Raw genomic sequence first — 26,314 nt, 5'->3', positions numbered from 1 at the left:
TATACTCTGTTGAAGCATCTTGAATTCAAAACCTGAATGAAAACTAAGAAGTTGGAGTGTGTATTTTGGCATCACTGGAGAGGCGGTGTTCCTATTGGTCAGAACTTATACTTGTCACTGGTTAGAAAGTGAGAGAAGCGTGAGAAAATCTTATCCTTCTGCTTTGAAACCAACTCTCTCTCTCTCTCTCTCTCTCTCTCTCTCATCCTTCTGCTTTGAAATAAGGTCTCTCCTCCCTCCCTCTCTCTCCCTTCCTCCCTCTCTCATCTAACCTATCATCCATCTGTCTATAATATTCATTCTATCTATCTATCTATCTATCTATCTATCTATCTATCTATCTATCTATCTATCTATCTATCTATCTATCTTATATCTATCTATCTTATATGTATATATAATCCTGGAGACCAGATTGCCCTGGAACAGAGATTCTCCTGCTTCTGCCTCTCGAGTGCTGGATTAAAGGGATTATCGCCCCAAAGAGACTATCCTATCTTGAATCTTCTGGGGTTTGGAGTAAATCCAAGAGAGGCGGGATTCGGGCTGCCAAAATTACCCCCAGCTTCTCGACAGCGTCCTCGTGGGCTGTGACAGTGAATTTAATGCAGTCTTTGAGTCATCAGGAATGTGTACAGTGAGCACATCTTTCAAACGCCCCTCGTCGCTTCCTTTAGGGTTTTTAAAAACCTGGAACATCCCGGAAGATGCGCGCAGGGGATGTCCTAGGATCGGGACCCCAGAGGCGTCAGGTAGGGCGCTGGCGGAGCCGAGCCAGACGAGGGGGCGGGCGCTCGGGCCGCGTGCGGCGGAGTCCTCCGTCGTCCCAGCATTCCCTGCGTCCCGACCATCGAGAACGACTTCCGGCGTCGCTGGAGGAGGTGGGTGAAGAAGGAGCGGGTCCTCGCCACTCGCTCTCACTCCGTCGCTCGCTCTCTCGGGCAACATGGCGGGCGTGGAGGAGGCAGCGTCCTTTGGGAGCCACCTGAATGGCGACCTCGATCCGGACGACAGGGAGGAGGGGACGTCCAGCACGGCTGAGGAAGCTGCCAAGAAGAAGAGACGGAAGAAGAAGAAGGGCAAAGGGGCTGTGTCAGGTAAAGGAGTCATGTTTTTCGCAGTGCCTGCCAGGAAGGGCCGGACGACTTGGCTCGGGCCCGGCACGGGTGACCGGGGCGCCGGGATCCCGGAGCCCTGGCCTTCGTTAATCCCCAGGCCTGACCGAATGGCGCGGCCGGCCTCCCGTGCCGCCGCGGCTCCTCGGGGACGGGGAAGGGTGTCGCGGGAGGATGAGAGTGCCCCCTTCCCGAGGGCCAGCACTGGGGGGGGGGGGTCACGGACGCGCACTCGGCTCCCACGCAGACCGTGCCACGGACCTGAAACGTGCACGGGCGTCAGCTCCACCATCTTCCACGCGGTTTGGGCGCCGCCTCAAAATCTCTTCTGACCCGAGTTGAGGCCTGGTTACTGGACCTACCCATTTTCGTGGAGGGTGGGGGTGGGGTAGTCGAACATATTGCGGGGACTGTACGTCCTCCGAGCACTTCATCCTCATTTACACCAGGGTTTTAGCTGTGGACTGCGGGTTTGGAGTGTGTATCTATGGGCGTATGTCCTTACGGACAGCTCATGTCACTGGCGGTGGTGGTGCTAATTTTCACGGGCTTAATCTTAACGGCATATTCAAGCTGCAGGGCTTGCAGGAATTTTGATGCAACTTGCGTGAAGTATAGACAGGTTATTCTGTGACCATGGATGGATTTTCTCAACTGGCAATACCTAAGTCCCCAGGCAAGGCGAGTTAAACTGCTACATGCTTATAGTTGGACTCTAGAACTTGTTTTATCTTGAGAAGTTTTTGTTTTCACAAGTTCCTTCATTTCAGTACACAACTGTTTGAGAGAAAAACGGGGTTTGAATTAAAAGAAGTTGGAGAGGACTTAGCCACATTTCAGAAATTTGGTGGTTAGATGGGAATGAAAGCGGAAAAGTTGTGTCCTTGGTTTTTAGGGTTTGTTTTTTGAGACAGTGTTTCTCTGTGTGTGTAGCCTTGGCTGTCGTGGAACTCGCTGTGTAGACCAGGCTGACCTCGAGCTCACAACCATCTGCCTGCTTCTGCCTCCCAAGTGCTGGGATTAAAGACCTGGGTCACCACTGCCCAGCCACTTTTAATTTTTTGAGACAGGGTTTCTCACTATGCAGCCCTGGCTGTTCTGGAACTCCACCCCTTCACCAGTAGATAGGGCCTCCAGTTCACAGAGATCTGCCTGCCTGCCTCCTAATATTTTGTAACAGTTGTCTCTCTCAGTGGGAATCCTCCTTCAGTAACCAACGTGCCAGAGTGTATTTATCTGTGTACACATATTGCTACTACAACTGGATTGTAATTACTTTATTTGTGCTAGATGTTTAAGAACTTGTATTTTAACAATGGACTATCTTTTTCTCGTAATTTCGATTTTTGTCCAACTGGTATGTAACAAAACCTCTTCTTCCTAAGGCCTTCAGCATGTATTGCCTATTTAGTAATTAAAATATTTATTGCCATCTAATTCTTAAGCATTCTTTAAGGTTAAACTGAATAAGAATAGGGACCAACTTCCATTTCCATTTATCCTGTAGGTGCTGTCATGTGTAAGATTTTTCTAGAATGAATTGAGTGGATAGTACTACTTAGATATGGGAGTTTTTTCCCTGCATAGTTTAACAAATTATATTAATAATGATGTTTCTGTTTTGTTTCCTGCGGGATCATTAGGATATATTCAGGTGTGGGAAAGTCCTTTATTACATTTGATTAATCCTGTTTTGTTTGAACAGCAGTGCAACAAGAACCTGATAAAGAGTCAGGCGCCTCAGTGGATGAGATAGCAGGACAGTTGGAAAGACAAGCACTGGATGAGAAAGAGAGAGATGATGATGATGAAGGTAAACAGCTAATTTGATCTTTGGTTAGAAAAGACAGAAAATGTAATACATTTTCCAAAGATTATTTTCGTTTTATGTGTCTGTCAAGTGCCTGCATGTAAGTGTACCACATGCCAGTACCTTAAGAGGCCAGAATAGTGTGTTGGATACCTGGAACTGGGGTTACAGGTAGTTCTGAGCTGCCTGGTGTGTGTGCTAAGAACTAAACATGGGTCTTCTATAAGAGCATCCAATGCTCTCAACTGCTGAGCCATCTCTCCAGCCCTGAAAAATAGGACCTTAATTGACCATCTGGTAATGCTTATTTGACCATCTAGTAATTGTTTAACATTTGACTCGTTAAAATTTAATTAACATCACAAATAAAAAGGAAAGGGTGTTTATTAGGAGTTCCTTGACTGTGTTGAATACCTGCTTAGATAGCAAGATTTCAACTTTTAGATGTGTGCTTGGCAGAAGACCAAGTACTGGGTGAGTATGATAAAATTAGAAGCTGTTGATTGTAATATTTACTGAACTGCTACTGTGTGCTATCTAGGATACTTTCATATGCCTTCTCTTTAATCTCACGAAACCAGCTGAAGTAGACACTGGTGGTGGTAGTTACAGCACGACTGATGTATGTAAAATAGTAACAAAGTTTGAAATTCAGTATTTTGTCCAAAGACTGTCCCTTTTCTTGTCAGTACCAAAATTGGCTTTCTTCATTCTCAGGTGTGCATACTGGAATGTTTCTAAACTTAAGTGTATGTGGCTACTATAGATTTATTTTAAGTCAGAAGTTGCCAGAATTCTAATACTGGATACTGTCAGTAAAACAGTGGAGGAGAGGAGTTTAGGAAACCCGTTACTGCTTTCCATCCTATTTTGGCACAGGAGTAAATGGGGCTTTCCTGTTCTTTGGGTTTTTGGTTGTCTACTGCCAGCATCAGTTGCTGTACCTTAAGGACTGTCATCCTATGGTTATGCTTCAACTACTAACTGGATAAGGTAGTTTGTGTAGTTGCTTTTCCTTTAGAAAGATAGGTTCGCTGCCTTCAAGAAGCCATTAGCTCTTCCTTAGCGGACCTCTGTTCTATCTTGCTTTAGATTATAGATGTATTTTGAGCTTTGAACAAGAAAAGGATTTGCAAACTGTAGGTAATACAATGGTGTTCTGTGTGGCTTCTCCCCTTCTAGTAATATAGGTATAGACACCATGGCTGGTTTCTTTGTTGTTAAGAATAAGCTTTGGGGGGGGTAGAATAAATAGAGGGTGTTTCAGAATTAATTTTAAAAACTGTTTGGTGTGGTTGAGAGACATAACCTAGAGGTGAAAAGGCACTCAGTGCATGTTACAGTTCAATGCAAATTAGGTTTGGAAAGTGGAGATGTGTTTTGGAGTAGCTGAATGAAGGAACTATTGTTGGAAACACTTGGGACTTGATTAAAAGGCAGAATCAGGCACATCTCTTTTGAGGCTTGCCTGGTCTACCATAGCAAGTTCTAGGCCAGGGCTATATAGTGAGGCCTTGTCTCAAATAGAAGAGGAAAGAAAAAGCAATCAAACAGTCCAAATGGGAAAGACCAGGTATTTAAGTAGGGGTTACTTTGGGAATAGTGCAAATGAGAAGATTCTTTGAGAGAGCCTAGGGGAAAACATATCATTTTTGAGACCACTTAGCAATTGGCTGTGTTTGTGGTAATGAATATTTAAACTTGCTGTTGTAGATAGGAATGGAAAGAAGAGTTTAATGGAGCAATAATTGAGACTTTCAGTCTGGGGAGCAGGGAGATAGGCCTTAGTCCATTCCAGGGGTTTGAGTTTGGGTGGCAGGATATTGAAATAATGAAGTTAGGGATAGAGTTTCTTTGGGGTGGGGGGTTGGGGGATAGAGTTCCTTAGAGATTGAGGAAGGGTGATTGCAGGCAAGAAAGCAAATAATTTCATTTTAGGTGTATTGAATTTGAAATTGTTGAATGCCAGTGTGAGAAGTTGATCCTGTGGCCATCTGGTGTTGTGCCAGAGGTAATTTATTAAATTTTTTTTTTCTTCTATTTGAGACAGATCTTGTTGTGTGGACCAAGGTTGGCTTTGGCCTCAAAATCTTCCTAGCTCAGCCTCTTGAGTGCTGGTTTAACAGGTATGCATTGTCCTGCCTGGCTTCAGTCAGTATTTGCTTTTTATCCAGAGCATGTTTATTGGGAGGATTCCCGCTCAGGCAGGTTCTTTCACTTCTTCCGTCCAACAGGAGCATCCTCTGTAAGCTTTGCTTTTCCTTCTGTAGGCTGACTAGGCATCTCACATATATGGAGCAAGAGCTGGTACCCTCACCAGGTGCTTTTTCTTGTGTTTCCCCCCTTTTCTCTGTCTGGAAAGGAGATCCTTTTTGAGAGGCATGCTCTCATGGGACGGGCATCAGTAAGCTTCAAGTTGGGCTTAGAAACCAATGAGTTATCCAAAATAATGTTTATTCCTTTACGTATATAGATTGGTGGGTATAGAAAAATGTGTAATTGTGTGACTGTTGTCAACAACAAAATATAAAATATATAGGCTACTTATATTTAAAATGTTGTGTGTGGGTGTGGATCAGAGGATAGATTCTCTTTTCTACCCTGTGGGTTTGGGGGATTGAATTCAAGTCATCTGGTTGGTGGCAGGCACCTCTACCCACTTAGTCATCTTACTGACCTGTAGTCTGTTTTCATTACTGTTCTCACCCACACAAAACATTTGCCTGGTATCTGTGTTAGTATGTGGTTATTTGCTCCAAATCCTTCCCCTTGGCTTCTCTAATCTGTTTCTGCATACAGTGTTGTCTTTCCTGGAGTATCATGAATGCAGTTATTCATGTTCAGCTTTTTGTTGTTTGTCTTACTGTCATGTGTGTGGGGGGGGTTGTGTGGGGGGGTGTGGGTGTGGAGGCTAGAGGAGGACAATGAGTGTTTGCCTTTCTCACTCTGCCTCATTCTCTTGAGTTAGGGTCTTAACTGAACCTAAAGCCCACTTCCTTACTGAGGCTTGCTGGAGCACCCATGATCTACCTGTCAATCCCACAGAGTTGGGATTGTTATGGGCACATGGAACTATGCCCAACTTTTAAATGGATGATGGGAATTTGAACTCAGGTCCTCACCCTTGTGCAGCAAACTTTCTTACCTAATGGGATATATCCCTAGCCCCTGCTTAATAGTTTTGACAGTCATCAAGTTGTTAATGTTCCATTTTAGGAAATATTAATGCATTTTTATTGCTGAGTGTTATACCAGAATTTCCTTGTCCATTTACTCGTTGAAGACTGCCGTTTTTTGTCTGTTGTGAATGTTTATCTAGTCATTTATATACATGTCTTTCTGTAGATGTGGTTTCATTTCCCTGGGTAAATACCTGGGAGTAGGATTCATGGTCACATGCACATGTATACATAATATGAGATACTAGAAAGGCTCTTTGCTCTATCTCTCTTTGGAAGCTACCTCATAACACTTAGTACTATGCTTCATAAGAAACTGTCAAACCTTATGTTGTGACTGCCTTTAGGCAGTCAGCTCTCTGGAAGTTCAAGGCCTGTCTGGTCTACATAGTTAGTGAGTTCCAGGATAGTCAGAGCATCATAGTGAGACTCAGCTGGAAGGGGGGCGGGGGGGGGGGGGGCGACAAACAGTTTTTCTAAGTGTGTTGTTCATGTCATCAGTGAGTACTCCATTGTTAGCAGTCTTGTAAGAAATTGGTAACTGCTGGTCTTTGAATTACAGCCTCTGTAATTGTTAGTCACTGTAGTTTGCAGTTCCACAGTGATATGAGTGTACTGTCATGATCTTATTGCTTTGCATGCATCATTTTGAAGTGCTTTTCATAGTCTTGGTTCCTATTTTAACTGTCTCTGAGCTGTAATTGTTCTTTGTGTGTGCTGGATGCATGTTTTACAGATGTTTTCTCCTTTGTGGTGACTGTTCCACTTGCTGATGGCATCATTTGCAGTACAAACAAGTTTAATTTTGATGACAATGGATTTTATGTCCTCATCTAGGTGGTGTTTTTTGTGTCCTCTCCATAAATTAAACCATCTTTAAAAGTAAAGTAAAGAAAGTAAAGATTGCATTAATTTTTCTGAGACAGGGTCTCTTGTAGCCCAGGCTGGCCTCAAACATGCTGTGTAGCTAAGGATAACCTAGAATTTCTCCTCTGCCTGAACCTTTTCTGTTCTTAACTTGATCTTAGTTCATGCTGAGCAAGTGTACTCTGCTGAGTACATCTGTACTAGCTAGCTCCTGAAGTTCTGTTTTTACGTATGGACATCAGTGTCAGTTCAACAAATAACCGCTGAGTTGAGTATATAGTATTAATGATGAAACAGTCTTTGTCTACCAAGAATATCTTGGGATACCAGCAAGGAAAAACAACTTTTGAAAATGTAAATTTCAGTCTGTTAAGATGCTTAGACCTTTAAGCGTATATCAGTATTCAGATCTGGCTTTGGTGGCATCCTGTTATCAGCTATTTTTACTGATCACACGTGGAGCATTGAGTTAAGGCACTTAGCTTCCAAGGGATGTCAGAAATCAAAGAAAGATCTTTTTATTCAAAGGAGGACATTTAAGAAGTCCCTGAAGAAAGAAGTTTAAATAACATCCAAGTTCACACAGCTGGATAGATTTTTAGTTATTTTTAAAATTGCTTATGCATCTTGAAGTCTTTGCTTTAGGTTAGTGTTTGAAGTCAGATACTAGACACTAAGTGTTTTCCCAGAGAAAAAACTGTCTTGCAAGGCTGGAAAGATGGCTCAGTAGTTGAGAGTGCTGACTGCTCTTCCTTAGGAACCAGGTTTGATTCTCAGCACCTATGTGGCAGCTCACAACTGTCTGTGACTCCAGTGCAGGGGATCCCACATCTTTACACAGACATACATGAAGGCAAAAATACCAACATATGTGAAAAAAGAAAAACTGTCTTGCTTACTTCTGTGCCTATTGCTTGGCACCTAACAAATACACTGTTAATAGAATGATGGATGTTACATATGATGTGTTGGGAAACATCAAAAAATGTGTATTCTAAGGTATTTTCAAGTTGGGCATTTCAATCAATATTGTGTTTACCGTATTCTGTGTAATAGGCCTACTAATGTCATGTAATTGAACATAACAAATTATAAACTTCCCTTTTAAACTGCTTCCCTTTAAGTAAAAGAAAACGATAAACTAGTTAACAACACTGGTATAATTGGTCTTTGAAATAGCCCCCACATAGATAAGGAATCATTCATTATAAGCCAATGATTATGACTTTTTGTGTGATTAATTAGAAAACTGTAGAGTAGAAATAATTTTTTTTTAATGATTCTGTTATGAACCTAGGATTTAAAGGGGTATGCATCAAAAAGAAAACTGGTCATTTAACTTAATTCTACCCCAGCCTTCCAGATGCTGAAATTATTGGCATGAACATATATGGCCATATGGCCTTTTGAGACTCTGAAACCTGTGTACCTACAGGATGTTCTTATGCATATTCACTTTTGGATACAGTTTGATCCAGAACTCTTTCTCGGATAACTATTCAAAAACAGACCTTGTAAAACACTGTATCCCAGTATCACTCCCTCATTAGCTAAGCATCAGCTTACATTATTCACCATTCAGGACTGTTCAAGCAAATAGGTTGGTTTGGTGATTTGAAGTAAAATAATTGAGATAGAGGTCTACTGCCCCCTGAGTGTTGGTATTAAAGGATTGCCTGTTGAAATACATGTATGTAATACAAAGGGTCTGTAACGTTGTTTTAGATGAAGTTATTGGACTGTTACTATTATTAACCTAATGACAGTTACTTGTCTAGCTTTTTTGGAGGGGATTGATACCATATTTATTCTTTAAAATATTTTCATTCTGGCTGGAGAGGTAGCTTTTGTAGAACATCAGAAATTGTTTCCAATGATCCACATTGGGTGGCTCATAACTGCTTATGTCTTCAGACCCAGGGAAGCTGACCTCTATAAGTGGATGTGGTAGACACACACACACACACACACACACACACACACACACACACACACACACACACACACACACGATAAAGTTAATTTAGAAAATATGTATTTTATTCAACAGTTATTAAAGTAATTCAAAGTAAAAGGTGCTAGTGTTTAATGTCACATCTGATGCTTAATTCTAAAAGCATGAAAAAAACTTGTAAGAATGCTGAAGGACATCAGTGTTAGTTACTAAGAGGAGTTGTATGTGTTAGTGGGTGCACACTACTTGCTTATGTACTTGCTTCATTTCTCTGCAGTTGAATGAGTGTTTGAATTTTTTTCTCAGATGGAGATGGTGATGGTGACGGTGCAGCTGGGAAGAAGAAGAAAAAGAAGAAGAAGAAGAGAGGACGTTAGTGTCTTGGAGTCTTGTTAACCACAGGCTTAGGGCAGAGCTAGAACTTGCTTAGATCATAGTGCATGTCAGTGAAATAGACAAGGGTTTGGATTTAGTGAAACTAATAATCATGATTTATTTAATGGTCTTATTGGCATTTTTTTAGCCATTATTCTCAGGAATGTTAGTATGATGTTTGACTTTAATTGCGAGTTAAGGATGATTTCTTAAAATTTATATAATTTTAAATGTATATACTTTGTAGAATTAACTAATTCTGCAAAGAATGGTGTAAGTAGTGCCACTATAGAGCAACAGGAAGAACATGGTTTTTGTATCTACTAACTTTGAAATGACTAGATTTTGCATAAATGGCTAATGAGAAATTCTGTAATTTAAAGTGTGAATATGGTGAGGTTTTATCAACAACTTGCATATTGTACTATTTCTAATATGTTTCTGCTACACTGTTTTTGTAGATAGTATAACTGAATATTTGTATCTCACAGCAAAGGTTCAAACAGACCCTCCCTCAGTTCCAATATGTGACCTGTATCCTAATGGTGTGTTTCCCAAAGGACAAGAGTGTGAATACCCACCCACACAAGATGGGTAAGAATCGTAACTAGCTTCCCATTTGCCTCTGACTACTGTAGCTTAGCAGTAAAGCCAATTTAGCTTTGCTTAGAAATTTACTCCACAATTTCATTAAAAGTTGTGGATTGTTAACAAAGAAAATACAGTAGAAGCCTTCTTATCCAAAATAATTGGGACCCCGTAACAAGTTGGTTAATCCAAAAAGCATGTTAGGGTAGGTGTTAAAAATCGAAGTCTTCACAGATAAGGGTAAAGTTGCTTGTTTTCCCTTGTAGTCTTGGAATCCATCCTTCAGCATGGATTTCGTTAGATTGCAGTTTCTTCTCCATAAAGTGTTCATAATGCTTTGCCTATTAAAGAAATCATTTTGTGTTTCTGGGAAGATCAGCAAAGTAAAGTTACCTTCGAGTTGATGTGTGCTGTGTGCAGCATTTTTCCCTGTAAACATTTAAAGTTCATGTGGAGATGGGTAGGGTGTGTGTGTGTGTGTGTGTGTGTGTGTGTCTGTCTGTCTGTCTGTCTGTCTGTCTGTCTGTCTGTCTGTCTGTCTCTCACTGAACCTAGAACTTGCTGTTTTGGCTATTGTGGGTGACCAGTGATCCTCTGGGGTCTGCCTGTTTGCCACCTGCAGCGCTGGGGTTTAGAGGCACACACCATCATACAGGGCTTTTTTTCTTGGTTGTTGGGGATCTCAACTCAGGTCCTCAAATTTGACTTAGCATTTTACCCACTGAATCATCTCCTGAACTCCCCCACCTCTTTCTAGTTTAAATTAAAAAAATGTGTGTGTGTGTGTGTGTGTGTGTGTGTGTGTGTGTGTGTACAGTTGTGGAGTCAGCTGTCTCTTTATATTTATGTGGGTTCCAGAGATGGAACTTGAGTTGTTAGGCTCCCATGGCAAGTAATTTACCTGCTTTGTCATCCTGCTTGCTCCTAACAGTTATCTGTACTTAATTTGACAAAAACAAAAAAGAAAAAGAAAACTTTCAATGATGTGTTTATTTTATGTGTATGAGTATTTTGCCTTTGTGTGTGTATATGTACCACATGCATGCTGGTGCTTGTGGAAGTCAGAAGAGGGCTTTGGGTCCCTTGAAACTGAAATTACAGATGGTTGTGAGCCTCCATGTGGGTGCTAGGAACTTACCTTAGTCCTCTGCAAACAACAGCAAATGCCCTTATTTGCCAAATCATCTCTCTAGCCCCGGCAGAATTTTTCTTAAAATGATTTGTCTTTGATTGAAACTTTCTGGAGTAGTTCATAGAAACTTCATTTTACATGACATAGTAAGTTACATGACTACAATAACATGGATGACTCAGGAGACTTGGGAGCAAACTCAGCTGATAATGTTGAAGTGTTCTCTAAGGGTGTTTCATGGGTTGATTGAAGATGGAAACTGAGAACACATTGTGGCATTTGAATCTCACTCTTAACGCTTTAATTGGCTTTATGACACAAGCAGTTAACTTAGGTCTATGCTTTTATTTCCTCTTCCTGTGCAGTCCTGCACAGGACTGCACTGAAGTAATGATAGATAGACGCCGAGCTCCTAGACAAGGAGCAGATGCATTGTCAGCACTAGATAAGTTACTGCTCTGTCAGGACAGCAGCCTGCTGGCCATGTGTGTTTGGATACCATGTGTGCCTTCAGGAAGGAACCAAGAGCATTGCTGAGTATAGTTCATGGAATAATTGGTTAAGAAAGCTTCTACTGTAGCATTGTTTCATTGGCCTATAAACATAGAAATGAACAGTGTTAACTAAAATTTCACCTCCCTCAGTCCCAGATATGAATATTAGGGAATCTGTAAAATTCTGAAATTTTATGACATACTTTTTCTTTGAATTCGTCTATTACTATCCCTACCTTAAAATGTCATAAATATGTGGAATTTACATTAATTACATAAACTCTCATAGTACGTATGATGTGATCACATTTATTTTCATATATAATCTTTTAATTATTTTTTTATTTTGCTTGTTCCCTCTTCTTTCCCTTCCTTCCAGACCCATGTATAACCACCTAGCAGGTAGCCTTCCATATTTTTCTATGCTCATATATGTGTGCTTTTGTGTGTGTTTATAGGAGGGGAGTTTTTGCTCATTTATTTTATAAAAATGGAATCATAAGCATTTTTTTCCACATTTTCTCATTTAGTTATTACCTCTTGGAAGTCCCTCCAAATTAGAAGAATAACTCTGTTTGTTATTCTTTTGAATGGCTTTGGTATTTTGTGGTATAAGTATATCATATTTTTTTTCTCTTGTTTTTCTAATTGATGAGCATTTACTTTGTCTCCTATGTTTTTTGCCACTATTACCTTTTATAATAAACTATTTGGGGTAAATAGGTAGAGTATTTTATGTGCCGATATTTTTACTATGAAATAATTTTCAAAGAGTGGGATTATAGAATTAAACAATATTTTAGTTCATAAAAATTATACTGCTAGTGATTTTGATCATCTTTTAGTTAATTGGCTTTTTTGTTTTTGTTTTGCATTGGTAGGGGGAGGGGAGAGGCAGGTCTCCTGTGTACCAGGGCTTGTGTGGGGGGTGTTCAGAGAATAATTTCTGGGAATTGATTCTGTCCTTCCACCATGTAAGTTCTGGCGATTGAACTCAGATCATAAGGTGTGGTGGCAAGCATCTTTACCCCATGAGCCATCTTGTTGTCCCTATTTTTTAGACAGTAGCTCACTTTGTAGCTCCTGACCCTCCTGCCTCTGCATCTTGAGTGCTTGTATTAGAGGCATGAACTCTGTTGCTCACACTTTTTTGTTAAGATTTATTTTTTTATTATGTATACAGTTATGCCTGCATGTGTCCCTGCAGGCCAGAAGATAGCATCAGATGGTTGTGAGCTACCACATGGTTGCTGGGAATTGAACTCAGGACCTCTGGAAGAGCAGTCAGTGCTCTTAACCGCTACATTAACTTTCATACATCTACTGCTAACCTATATATAAGTCCTTATTTTTTGAAACTAATTTTTTAAAAGATTATTTTTGTTTTTTTTATATGTTTGAATATTTTGCCAGCATGGAACTGGAGTTAAAATTTAGATTTTCTATGATTCTGATTTCTGAATTTTGTTATTCCTCTTTCTTAATTTCATGAGCAATTTTGAGGGACAGCTGTTATTTTTACAAGCAATATATATTGATAAAGTGAAGAAAATAATGTCCTTGATTCTGCCAACAAATAAAAACCTCTCCAGGCACTCAGTGTTTCTTCTTCAAAAGCCTCTTGATATGAATGTGCGTTATAAATACCTAGGAACATGTCCAAAAGACACATAAAGGCACCTGTTGCCAAACCTAATGACCTGAATTCATTCCTAGACCCCTCGTGGTAGAAGGAGAGAATTACTCCTGAACATTGTTCTGTAACTTCCACGTATGTCATGGCATGTGTGTACCCACACACTCTACACACAAATAAGTATAATAAATGGTAAAGAAACACCTGGGAACCATAGTGCATGAGTGGGCACTGAGGTGCTGTGATAAAGTCACAGCTGATGCTGAACAGTCTTCACTTTTCCTATATGCTTTATCTCTGGTTTTTTGATGGTGTTCACACACACTTGTCTTTCTTTCATTGAATTATTTAAAGATAAGTGCTAGATATTTGACCTAATGATTTTGCACAGCACCTCATAAATGCAGTCTCTGAATGTTCACTTCTAAGGATTCTGTCAGTGATTCCCCACGTTATATAAATACATACTGTGTGTTTAGAATCCTTGCCCTTTTTGTTTTTCCTCCATTTTACTCCTTTAACAAATTAGACATTTGTAGAATGTAGACATTTGTAGATTTCCCTGTGGTAGTAAATGTTGGTTATGTCTGGAAACTGTAATTAGATAAGTTTAGATTATATTTGGAGTGAACATTTCTGATAGGGCTATATCATAAACTTTTAGGCCACATCATACTCTATTATAGTAGAAGTATTGTCAGGCTGACCTGTTAGTCTGTTGAGTTTGAGTTTGAACACTTAATGTGATGACATTCATATCTCTCTCTCTCTCTCTCTCTCTCTCTCTCTCTCTCTCTCTCTCTCTCTCTCATTGTGTGAATGTGCATGTGCAAATGTAAGCAGGTGTGCATGAGTGGAGAGCGAAGGTCAATATCTGCTGCCTGCCTTCCCCTGTGGCTCTATGCATGACTTTTTGAGATGAGGTCTCTTTCTCACTGACTGGAGCTTGCCAGCCAGCCCCATGCACTGTTTTCATTACTCTACCCCACTTGAGTAACAGATGCATACCCCATCACTTTAGGTAACAGATGCATACCCCATCACTTGAGTAACAGATGCATACCCCCATCACTTGAGTAACAGATGCATACCCTCATCACTTGAGTAACAGATGCATACCCCCATCACTTGAGTAACAGATGCATACCCCATCACTTTAGGTAACAGATGCATACCCCATTACTTGAGTAACAGATGCATACCCCCATTACTTGAGTAACATACCCCATTACTTTAGGTAACAGATGCATACCCCACTCTTGGCTTTTATGTGAATGCTGGGGATCCAAACTCAGGTCCTGATGCTTCCATAGTAAGCACATTACCCACTGGGCCATCTCTTCAACCTCAGCCTTTTCCTCCCTCCCTCTATCCTTGCCTCCCCTCCCCCCATCTCTCTCTCTGGGTTTTGATGTATGTTTGTCGTTGAGACAGGGTCTCGCTGTGTAGCTGACTAGCTGGAAATTCACTACACAAACCAGGCTGACCTTGAGCTCACTCAGAATCTACCTGCCTCGTGTTATGATTAAATATGTAGTGTGACCTAATACCAGGCAGATCTTTCTTTTTTAAGAAAAAAAGGAATTCTCAAGTGACCTGTGATCCTTTGAACCATTGGCATAGCTATCCTTTTACTTCAACCACTTTTCACTTAATTATTTTAATATCTAGTAATTTTTGTTCTATCAGTTATTTCATTGGAAACTACAAAGTAGTTTTTAGTTACATCATCCCCTCTACATTTATTCTATTTTTTCAGATGAGTCTTTTCTTACCAAGCAGGAATCAATTATGGTTTATTCCTAGTTGAAGATTTAAAATGTGTTTTGCTCTTGACCAATTTTCAGAGAAAGTTATTTTTACTTGACTTTTATATTTTAATCTCTTTGAGGTTAAAGGCATACATTTTAAAGCATACATATATGCTTTTAAAAGCAAATGAAATTGGGTTTTTTTTTTTTTTTTTTTTTTTGAATACTGCACTCAAATAATGCCAGAGGTCTTACACACACCTTTAATCCCACCACTAGGGAGTAGAGGCAGGTAGATATAAGTTGAGACCAGCCAGAGATACATAGTGAAACCTTCCTGTTTTAAACAATAACAACAAAATTCTCAATACTTCAAATTAGTATTTAGACACCTTTGATCTTTTGTTTTTATTTGTTTGTTTGTTTGTTTTATTTGAGGCTTGGGGTCTTACTATATAGTTCTGGCTGTCCAGGAACTCACTGTTTAGCTGGTCTCAAACTCACAGAGATCCTCCTGCCTCTGCCTTCTAAGTACTAGGATTAAAGGCAGGCACCACTACTCCTGGGGTTTTTGTGTTTTTTTCTTTTCTACCTTTGGTCTTTTGATTTTTGCTTATCTACAGATAAAATGGCAAAATATTTTTGAAAAATGGGGTTGAGAGTGGATGTAGCTCAGTTGGTAGAAAGTTTGCCTCAGATGCACAAATTCCTGGGTGTGACCCTTACATGTATCAAACCGGGCATGGTGGTAAACGTCTGTTTTGGGAGGAAGAGACAAGAGTGTTGGAATTTGAGGAATTACCAAAGATGAAGTTACATACTCTATAATCATTTCCTGTTCAAAACCTGACTTTAAGTTAATGTAGTTTTATTTGGTTATACTAGTGGGTAGATCATACATTTCCAAACAGAAAAACGAATTAAGAAGTCTGTTGTACTAAAGTGCGGTATCCTTGTGTCAAGTAGACCTTTTCTTTGGACATTTGTAGGAAGTTTGAGGTGCTAGATGTTGATTTACAGTAGTAACAGCAACAGTAGGAAGTGATAAGCCTGACCATGTTACAAAGAGGCAAAGCATTTGGGGGCATTGATATAGAACCCTATATTTTAGATCAGTTGTGCATTAGGCCTTGTTACTGTTGTACTATGAAGGACACTGTAGAGGAGTGGCTGTGCTCTTTTCCTTAGTGTATGCAAGGCCTATAGTCAGATCACACAGGCATGAGGACGTGAATGTGGATCCTGAGTGCCACATGAAAGCTAAACTTGGTATGTGCCCATAATCCCAGGTCTAGTGAGAGACCCTGTCTCAACACCCAATGTAGAAGGCCATAGAGGAAGATGCCTCATGTTGACCTCTGGCTTAACACATGCACACACTCAGCACACAAATGAAGCCATAGAACAAATATGTATAGTTGTGTTGCAGTACAGTTTTATTTACAAAAGGGGCACCAAGTGGATTTATCTGCAGACTAGTTTGCTGAATCACTGGTTTAGAGACAGATATGAGTTAAGTCAAAAATGTAAAACTGGAGAGGAAAGATGTGTCAATGGTTAAGAGCATTCCCTGGCTGCTCTTCCATGGGACCCAGGTTTAATTCACAGCACCCATATGGCAGCTTACAACTGTCTGTAACTCCAGATTCATAGAATCTGATACCCTCTTTTGGCCTCTGGGTACCAGGCACACAGGTACAGAGACATACATGCAGTTAAAACACTTTCATTATTTATATGTTTATTTTGTTGTGTGTGGGGGGCACATTTTCTTTTTATAATCCTAGCTGTCTTGGAACTTGCTCTGTAGACCAGGCTGACCTACATAGCATATTTCAGAGCAGCCAGGGCTACATAGCTGAGACCCTGTCTCAAAAACCAGAAAGAATATGTGAAAATTGTAACCTATTTCCTCAGAATAGGGGAGAACCATTGATTGGCAGGAGCAAAGGCTCTGAAAACCTACACAAAGATAGTGTTTCAAGAGCATCCCTCCCACACAGATGCATCTCATCTAGCACATAGTATCTTTAAGTAGGCTTTTTGTTTGTTTGTTTGTTTTTGACTGGTCTCAGATTTGTGGTAATCCTCCTGTCTCAGCCTATGGAGGGCTGGGATTACAGGTGTGAGCCTCACACCTAGCTTGTGCAGACGTTTTTTGTGACTGTTAGACCTTAAAGCAATACAACTTCTTGCTGTGACAGCATTACTTTGAGCTAGGAGTTTTAACCGATGTGGAGAGGATTCATAGCAGGGTATGAGTACAATACCATTTGATACCAGGGATTTGAGCAGTCTTGCTGTCCACAGAATGGTAGGGATTAGAAGGGTTTTTGGAACCAGTTCCCCAGATACTGATGGGGAAAGTTCTGCTTACCTGTTAGTTGTACTGAAGGCTTGTGTATGTTTGTCCTCAAGTATAAGGATAATCTACCAACAAACACACGCTTTCCTCCATTTCTGATATCTGTCATTTTTTGGTAGTAGGAAATTAATCCCTCTGAGTATGAATGAAATCTCAACTTTAGCGTTTTGTTTCCCTGTAAGAATAAGAGGGGTTTCATGTAAATTGTATTAATTGCAAGCATGTGGCTTTAATATTTAAAAAAAATTGTTAAATATATAGAAACTTGATAAGGCTTTATATTGCTTGATGTATTTTTTTTATCTCCAGCTTTTAATACTCTAGTGAAGTTTTTTCAAATGACTTATTATACTATGGCTATTTCAAAGGCGAACAGCTGCTTGGAGAACTACAAGTGAAGAAAAGAAAGCATTAGATCAGGCTAGTGAAGAGATTTGGAATGACTTCCGAGAAGCCGCAGAAGCACATCGACAAGTTAGAAAATATGTTATGAGCTGGATCAAGCCTGGGATGACAATGATAGAGATCTGGTAAGAGGACTGACTGGCCAAGGTGGTATACACTTTTAATCCTACAAACGGGAGGTAGAGGCAGGTGGATCTTTTGAGTTTGAAGTCAGCCTAACCCTAACCCTAACTCTAACCCTAACCCTGCATGGTGAATTCCAAGCCTGCTAGGGCTATTTTGTGAGACCCTGTCTTTTTAAGAGGGCAAGGGAAGGTGTTCGTTTTAGTATTAACTAGCTCCCTAGTTAATAGTGTTTGTCTGTTATTAGTCCTTTGCTACTAATTTTTTAAAAAGATTTATTTATTATGTATACAGTGTGCTGCTGGCATGTATCCCTGCAAGTCAGAAGAGGGCACCAGATGTCATTACAGATGGTTGTGGGCCATCATGTGGTTGCTGGGAATTGAACTCAGGACCTCTGAAAGAACAGCCAGTGCTCTTAACCTCTGAGCCCGCTCTCCAGCTCCCATGCTACTAAATTTTTAATTTCAAGTGTGGGATTATATAAATGTCTCCTGAGTTCTTATATATCTGTGAAGCATGTACACATTTGCACATTAGGCTTGTTCTTTTATATGTGCTTGCATATATGCAGGCAAAACACCCATATACTTAAAAGTTAAAATTGTGTGTACACGTGATATGCAGCTCTTAAATTTGGTGTAAGTGGGACCTTGATCCCTGGTAACTGGAGTTCTGAGTAGACTGTCCTCTTGAGTTTGTGATGGAGTTGATTTCCTTGTCTTTCACGATGGGCTGATTGTGCTTCATTGGAGAGCTGTTGTAAATATTCAGAAAGGAACCAGGGTTTAGTAAACTTTTGAGATTGAGAGGATTGACTATAAGGTGTGAGTCTAAAAACAATCCCCTTTTCCTTTAGTGAGAAGTTGGAAGACTGTTCTCGAAAACTAATAAAAGAGAATGGGTTAAATGCAGGCCTGGCGTTTCCCACTGGGTGTTCTCTCAACAACTGTGCTGCACATTACACGCCCAATGCTGGAGACACAACAGTCTTACAGTATGATGACATCTGCAAGATAGACTTTGGAACACACATAAGTGGTGAGTCTGGATGCCATCTTCCACTCAGCTCTGCCCCCTGGGCTAGTAGGGATGCCTTTGCATGTGTTAGATGGAGCTCTTGCAACTGAATCTCCACATTTTGTTCCTGTCTCCCTTTCTGGAACCTATATTGAGGCAGAATTTTATGTTGCTTTAGGTTAAACTGGAAACTATTGGATAATTGACATCTATTTTGCTTTCATAGATGACTGTACATTTTTTCCCATTCAGGTCATTGGGTTTTTTTTGTTTTTTTTTTTTCAGGTTGTTGTTTTACTCACATATAAAATATTTTGCTAGGGCTGGGTATATAGCTCAATAGTCTGACATTTAGTTCCTAATGTCACATTTAGGGAGAGAGAAAAATCTGGACACCAGGCATAGTGGCACAGTGCCTTTAATCCCAGCACTTAGGAGGCAGAGGCTGGTGGATATCTGTGAGCTCAAAGCCTGTCTGATCTACATAGCAAGTTCCTGAACAGCCAGAGCTACACAGTGAAACATGTCTTATAAAAAATGGCCATGACCATGCATGCCTATAATTGCAGCACTTAGGAAGTAGCTCAGGGATATCCCTGTGCTATTAATGAGTTGAGGCCAGGCTGGAAAGGCTGGGGCCTCATTTTTTTCAAAGATTAACAAAATAGTATTTGTAGAGCTTTGTTTAGTCAGTGTATAATTAAAAAATTTGTTTTTCTAAATTTCCCTAAACTTCATAGCACTAACATACCTTTTGTATATATCACTTAACAGTCAAGGAAGTGAGTTTTGAATATTTTGCTAAATTGGATGAGTGACACTGTTTAGTGCTTTGTGGTTATTTATTGTTCTCTGTCTGTATTGCTGCTGTATTTCCTCGGTGTTTTTATTCTGTTTACTGGTTTGCTTGGGAGAGCACTGAATTGAGAACTGTATAGTAATCATAATTACGAATTTTATTCTGAACTGGATAGTTGCTACTTTTTGCCTTTTTGATTCTAAATAATCTCTGGGGACTTGAAATGCTGCTTTCCTCTGAGCCATCATTTCTCCTTGTAACTCACAGGGTTAGTCAAGTAAGTGCTGTAAAGCAAATACATCTGTTAATAGTTCAGTAAGTTTAAAGATGATTTTTTTTTCTCTTTCAGGTAGAATAATTGATTGTGCTTTTACTGTCACTTTTAATCCCAAATATGATATATTATTAAAAGCTGTAAAAGATGCTACTAATACTGGAATAAAGGTATGTGGATTATAGGAATATATGACAACCCAATTTTGAGTACTCTTCATAGGTTGTTTTAAGATCTGTGTGGTACTTGAGGTGATTTATGTAACTTATTGGCCTTAGCTCCTGTCCTATACTAGGAACCCTGAAGTAGTTATGGTTACTAAACAATTTGGATTTATTTTTGCCTTTAAAATTAGCTGGGTTTTTTGTTGTTGTTGTTCCTTTTTTGTTGATGTGTTTTATTTTTAGAAGAGTTTTATTTTCACAGTAAAATTGAGCAGAAGATAGGGAAATTCCCATATAAGCCCTGTTGGTGCACATTACTTTTCCACTGTCAGTGTCTCTATTTACTAAAGTCATCAGCATTGCTTCATAACCGTCTGAAGTCCACAGTTTGCATTAGGGTCACTCTCAGTTTGACAAATACAGAATGGCACGTGTCTGCCACACAGTGCAGTAGTTATCAGTATTTCCATTGTCTCCCAGAGCCTCCCAAATGCTCCACAGATTCATCCTTTCCTTTCTGGTGGAACCCTGAAGCACTCAGCTTCCCCTCACATTGTGTCTGTCTGTCTCTCTTCTTTTCTTTTGGTTTTTTTGAGACAGGGTTTCTCTCAGGGTGTCCTGAACTAGCCCTGTAGACCAGACGGGCCTGAACTCAGAGAGATCCCCCAGCCTCTGCCTCCTGAATGCTGGGATTAAAGGTGTGTGCTACCACCCAGCCTTTATCACTCACTTGTTTTCTAATGTGTGCGTTTGTTCGTTCATTTGTTCATTCGTTCGTTCATTCATTCATTTTTGTGGTCATCCTAATGGGGGTGAGATGGTGTCTCTGTAAATTTTGACTTGCAGTTTCCTAATGAGTGTGAGGAGCCTCCTGAGTGTTGGGATTAACCACTGGCCTGTTTTTTTTTTTTTTTTTTTTTTTTTTTAAGTTGCAAATAAAAAAATCATCACACTGAAATTAAGGAGACTCGAACATTATCCAACTCGATTAAGTTCTATACAGTTAGAGTAGCCATTCAGAAAGGATGCAGAAAGGGGCTTCTCATTGGAGTTTTATATTTAAGCTATTGAACACATTTTTGTGTACTTTCCACCACCAAAAATGAAAAGTCTGTTTAGAACTAGAAAAACAATTGCCTTTTAAATTCTCTTTTAAGGGGATATAACTTGTGTTCCTATTTGTATTCAGTTTTTCTTATTCTCTAGTATTTAGGGGTTTTTGTTCTCTTTTCTGTATGCTATATTGTATCCACATATATACATCAAGTACTTTGTTTAATTGCTGAGTTTCAGACGTTCTCTGTATATTATGGATTTCAGTCCTGTATCCAGCACATGATTTGCCAGTATTTTCTATCTAAAGTTGCCTTTTTGTTGTGTTGATACTGTATGTTTGCCACACGGAATGTTCTCGCTATATGAAGTAGAGTTTTATTTTTTTTCTTTTTTGCCTGTGCCTTTGTTATATAATCACTGTCAGATCCAGTAGCATGAAGCTTTTGACTATTTGCTGTGAGAGGTTTACAGTTGTGTGTCTCACATTAGGCTTTGGGATTTTGGAGGGAGTAGATATGTGGGTATTTTGCCTGTATGAATGTCTATGAACTATGTGTATACAGTGCCCTTGGAGGCCAGAAGAAGCTGGAACCCCTGGAATTGGAGTAACAGATGGTTGTAAGCCACCATGTGGGTGCTGGGAGCCAAACCTGAGTGCTGTGGAAGACTCTTCACTGTGCTTAGCCCAGTGCTCTTAACTGCTGGGCCTCTCCAGCCCCGGTTGTATAATCTTTAGAGATAACTTGTCACCTGTTGAGACAGTTGGGTTTTTGTTTGTTCTCTCTTCCTTTTCAGTTTGGATGCAACTGTTTGTATTCTTTTTTTTTTTAATTAATTTATTTATTATGTATACAACATTCTGCTTCCATGTATATCTGCACACCAGAAGAGGGCACCAGATCTCATAACGGATGGTTGTGAGCCACCATGTGGTTGCTGGGAATTGAACTCAGGACCTCTGGAAGAACAGTCAGTGCTCTTAACCTCTGAGCCATCTCTCCAGCCCAACTGTTTGTATTCTTGTTTAATTGTTCTGGCCAGAACATCCAGTCATATGTTTTGTTTTGTTTTTTTAAATATTTATTATGCATATAACATTCTGCTTCCATGTATATCTGCACACCAGAAGAGGGCACCAGATCTCATTATAGATGGTTGTGAGCCACCATGTGGTTGCTGGGAATTGAACTCAGGACCTCTGGAAGAACAGTCAGTGCTCTTAACCTCTGAGCCATCTCTCCAGCCCAACTGTTTGTATTCTTGTTTAATTGTTCTGGCCAGAACATCCAGTCATATGTTTTGTTTTGTTTTTTTAAATATTTATTATGCATATAACATTCTGCTTCCATGTATATCTGCACACCAGAAGAGGGCACCAGATCTCATTATAGATGGTTGTGAGCCACCATGTGCTTGCTGGGAACTGAACTCAGGACCTCTGGAAGAACAGTTAGTGCTCTTAACCTCTGAGCCATCTCTCCAGCCCTTTTGTTTTTTAAGATCGATTTTTTTATTATGTATACAGTGCTCTGCCTACATCTATGCCTGCATCTCATTACAGATGGTTGTGAGGCACCATGTGGTTGCTGGGAATTGAACTCAGGACCTCTGGAAGAGCAGCAAGTGCTCTTAACCTCTGAGTCAGCTCTCCAGCCCTCAATCATATGTTAAACCAGCAAGGTGTAGTTATCTTTTACCTTGTTCTGACCTTAGAGTAAATGCTTTCAGCAGCCATATTTTCTGTAGGTTTCTCCTCTAGCTTTTGTTATTTTTAGGGTAGTTTTTCTATTCTTAAAGTGAGTCTTTATATTGAGAAGTATATTCTAAATGTAAATCCAATTGAAATGATTTGTGCCTTTCCCTGATAATGTGTGTTAGTATTGATGAATTGTTGAACTGCCCCTGTATTCCAGGAATAAATTGTGTGTTCGTGTGCATGCATGAGAGAGAGACAGAGAAACACACACACTATGTTGTTTTGGCTGCCTCTAACTTGGGCTCAGGCTTTCTTTCTTGAGAACGTCCGTCTTCTGAGTATACAGAACTACAGGCGTGCACCGCCATTGTGGTTGGAACACTGCCACTGTGCTCAAGGACAGGATTCATTGGGCTAACTTTACCACCTGATGAGTTAGTTTTAAGATGACTCCAAGATTCCTACTACTACATCACATTCTGCTAGTGCAATTTTGTCTAAGCAGAGATTCCCAAGTATAAGTATTTTTAAACGTTTTTATGTGCATGAGAATTTTGCCTGCATTATTTAAGTGCACCACATCATCTGGGTTCTGCTTACCAAACAAGGTATCCTCTGTAATAGGAACAAGTACTCTGACCCATCTCTCCAGCTGCCACCACCCCATTGTTATTCATTATATTCCTTACATTTCTCCAAGTGAACTAACTACATGCCTAATCTTACAGGCAAAAGTATCAGGTCTTATCTTGTGTGTTATTATTTTAACATCCTTCACAAAGTTTTATATAATTTTTTTAATATACAGATTTGTCTTTCTGATTGTCCTTTATTGGAAAATATAAAGCCATTGTAAAAGTTGCACTTAAAAAATAAAATATACATTATTTTTAGTGTGCTGGGATTGATGTTCGCCTTTGTGATGTTGGTGAAGCCATTCAAGAAGTTATGGAATCCTACGAAGTAGAAATAGATGGGAAGACTTACCAAGGTATGGTCCTTTCAAAGGAGTCTTCGGTCAGATATTGAGTGTGCAGAACTAGTATTGTGGAAGCTCTCTGGGAACTTTCTAAGCTAATGAGTAGCTAAGATGTCAGGGAAATTTATCCTATGGTGTCCAAATTTGACCTGGGCTTTTGGGGGCGTTAAGAATGAGAGAGAAACCAGAGTCCCATTCATTGGTGATTCTCCTGCTTGTTTGAGTCACAGTCAGAACTTGGAGGCCAGTTATTTAATTCCGTCTCGTCTCCTTCTGCTGCTACTTTAGGGTTGTCATAGAGCCAGTCACCCGTGTGTTCTGGTGCTCCCCCATCCATCTCTCAGTCCATCCTCAACTCCAGGTCATCTAGCAGATGAGTATAGATAGGTGCTCATGGAGGCCAGAAGGCATTGGATCTTCTGGAGCTGGAATTTGAGGTGGTTGTGAGCCACCTGACATGGGTGCTGGGAATTAACTTTGGTTCTTTTCAAGAGCAGTATGCTTTTGAGCCCTCTTTGACACTTAATAAAACAAACTGCTTTTTACTTTATCTTATGAGAGCATTGGGTTTGTGTGTGTGTTTTGAGAACAGGGACTCACTGTGTAGACCTGGCTGACCTAGAACTCATTAGGTATAGACTGGGCTAGCTTTGAATTCAAGAGATCTACCTGCCTCTGCCTCCCAAGTGCTGAGATTTAAAGGTGTGCGCCACCACTCTGGCTCATATCTTTTTTTTTGGTGTAAAAGCTTAACTCTAAACTCTCTACCAAAAAGCTAGGAATCTGTTTATCCTTGAGATCCTAAACAACATTTGTTTCTTTATTATGACAGTGAAACCCATCCGTAATCTAAATGGACATTCGATTGGGCCTTATAGGATCCACGCTGGAAAAACAGTGCCCATTGTGAAAGGAGGGGAGGCTACAAGAATGGAGGTATGTGAGTCACCCTTGCTAAGAAGGGCATTGGGCATGCTAGGAAGATAAACTATCACTGTCCACCCCCACCCCTCCAAACACACTTAGACTTCTGTGGAAAGCCATTGTTCTTTTTTCTAAAATTAAGATTCCTATCTAAATACTGAACAAAAATAAGCTTACCATATTCATACTGACCTTGGGAGAAACTGCAGTGCTTATGAAGACTGGGGCTGTACTGTTTACTCAGTGTTCAATGGGTATGTATTAAGACTGTCTTAAAAGCTGCTGTCTGAGGGAGCACTGGGGTACAGCAGTGACCCTGTGAATTGTGATAAGAGATACTGGCTGAGCAGACGGGTAGCCAGGCTGAGAAGAATTTGAGAAGCATGTTTCATGTTGCTGTTTTATTTCTTGGGAAGTTGATTAGTTCTGAACTGTTTTCTCCCTTTGATCCTTGTGGTGTTTTTGAAGGAAGGAGAGGTGTATGCCATTGAAACCTTTGGTAGCACAGGAAAAGGTGTCGTTCATGACGACATGGAATGCTCACACTACATGAAAAACTTCGATGTGGGACATGTGCCAATAAGGTGAGAGATTTGATTTTATAACTAATGAGCATTCTTCCAGGTTAACATATGGCAGTCATTATAGGATGGATTCAGGCTTTCATGGTGACAGTCTTTGCGCTTGTTGTATAAAAGGAATGACCATAATACTCATCTAGGAATTTAGCACACTTCATGTGATCTTCAGCAGGTTCATACTCACCTACATCTTTGGGCCCTTATATATTTCAGTTATTATCAGTAAAAGAATGGTGTTTTTGAACTCAGGTTCCAGATGCAGACACAGCTAAGATTTGACTTTTATAATGGGGGAAATTGGTTAGTTACCCCTTTGTCAGCTATTAATCTTAACTTTTTTCCTCTTAGGCTTCCAAGAACAAAACACTTGTTAAATGTCATCAATGAAAACTTTGGCACCCTTGCCTTCTGCCGCAGATGGCTTGATCGCTTGGGAGAAAGTAAATACTTAATGGCTCTGAAGAATCTGTGTGACTTGGGCATAGTAGACCCATATCCACCACTGTGTGACATTAAAGGATCATACACGGCACAGTTTGAACATACCATTCTGTTGCGTCCAACCTGTAAAGAAGTCGTCAGCAGAGGAGATGACTATTAAACTAGTCCAAAGCCAACTCCACGTCTTTATTTTCTAAGCTTTGTTGGAATACATTATACCACAAGTAATTTGCAACATGTTGTCTGTTTTAACAGTGGACCTGTGTAATACCTTTATCCATGTTTCAAGGAGTTTGATCAAAGGCAAACTGTCTCCATGTAATTAACCAAGGAAAAGGCTTTCAGGACTTTAATGTTAAGTGTCTCTCCCGTCTAGGAACTGCTGCACTGTTCACTAGTTAAGAATTCCTTACACATTTTGTTCTGAAGACCTAAGAGATGCTTTTGGATATTTATATTGCCATGTTCTTCCTTGAATGCTCTGAATGACTACATCCAGTTCTGCACCTGCGCCCTCTGGTGTTGCTTTTTAACCTTCCTGGAGTCCATTTTCTAAATAAAGACATTTTCAGATCGGAGAGCTACA

At 40.1% G+C, this 26,314-nt stretch overlaps 1 protein-coding gene across 2 annotated transcripts; it reads left to right on the top strand.

The window, feature by feature from the left end:
* Positions 1–892: 892 nt before the first annotated feature.
* On the top strand, positions 893–26,314 carry Metap2 (methionyl aminopeptidase 2). 2 transcript variants are annotated; one of them, XM_027392643.2, is made up of 11 exons: positions 893–1,097; positions 2,824–2,928; positions 9,232–9,297; positions 9,792–9,894; positions 17,635–17,796; positions 18,654–18,835; positions 19,963–20,057; positions 23,698–23,794; positions 24,615–24,718; positions 25,175–25,290; positions 25,636–26,314. In XM_027392643.2, exons 1-11 carry the CDS (start codon positions 947–949, stop codon positions 25,886–25,888), a joined length of 1,434 nt encoding a protein of 477 aa, XP_027248444.1. In that variant the 5' UTR covers positions 893–946; the 3' UTR covers positions 25,889–26,314. The 2 variants fall into 2 exon arrangements, with proteins under 2 accessions (XP_027248444.1, XP_027248443.1); XM_027392642.2 differs by having other exon boundaries at positions 2,821–2,928.

The sequence above is a fragment of the Cricetulus griseus genome, assembly GCF_003668045.3.
Source record: "Cricetulus griseus strain 17A/GY chromosome 1 unlocalized genomic scaffold, alternate assembly CriGri-PICRH-1.0 chr1_0, whole genome shotgun sequence".
Taxonomy (NCBI): Eukaryota; Metazoa; Chordata; class Mammalia; order Rodentia; family Cricetidae; genus Cricetulus; species Cricetulus griseus.
This window is presented reverse-complemented; position numbering and strand designations above follow the sequence as displayed.

Coding starts and splice junctions, on each gene's coding strand:
- Metap2 (XM_027392642.2), top strand. CDS start 947: ATGGCGGGCGTGGAGGAGGCAGCGTCCTTTGGGAGCCACCTGAATGGC. Junction 2,929..9,231: donor GAGAGATGATGATGATGAAG/GTAAACAGCTAA, acceptor TTTTTTTCTCAG/ATGGAGATGGTGATGGTGAC. Junction 24,719..25,174: donor GGGAGGCTACAAGAATGGAG/GTATGTGAGTCA, acceptor GTGTTTTTGAAG/GAAGGAGAGGTGTATGCCAT.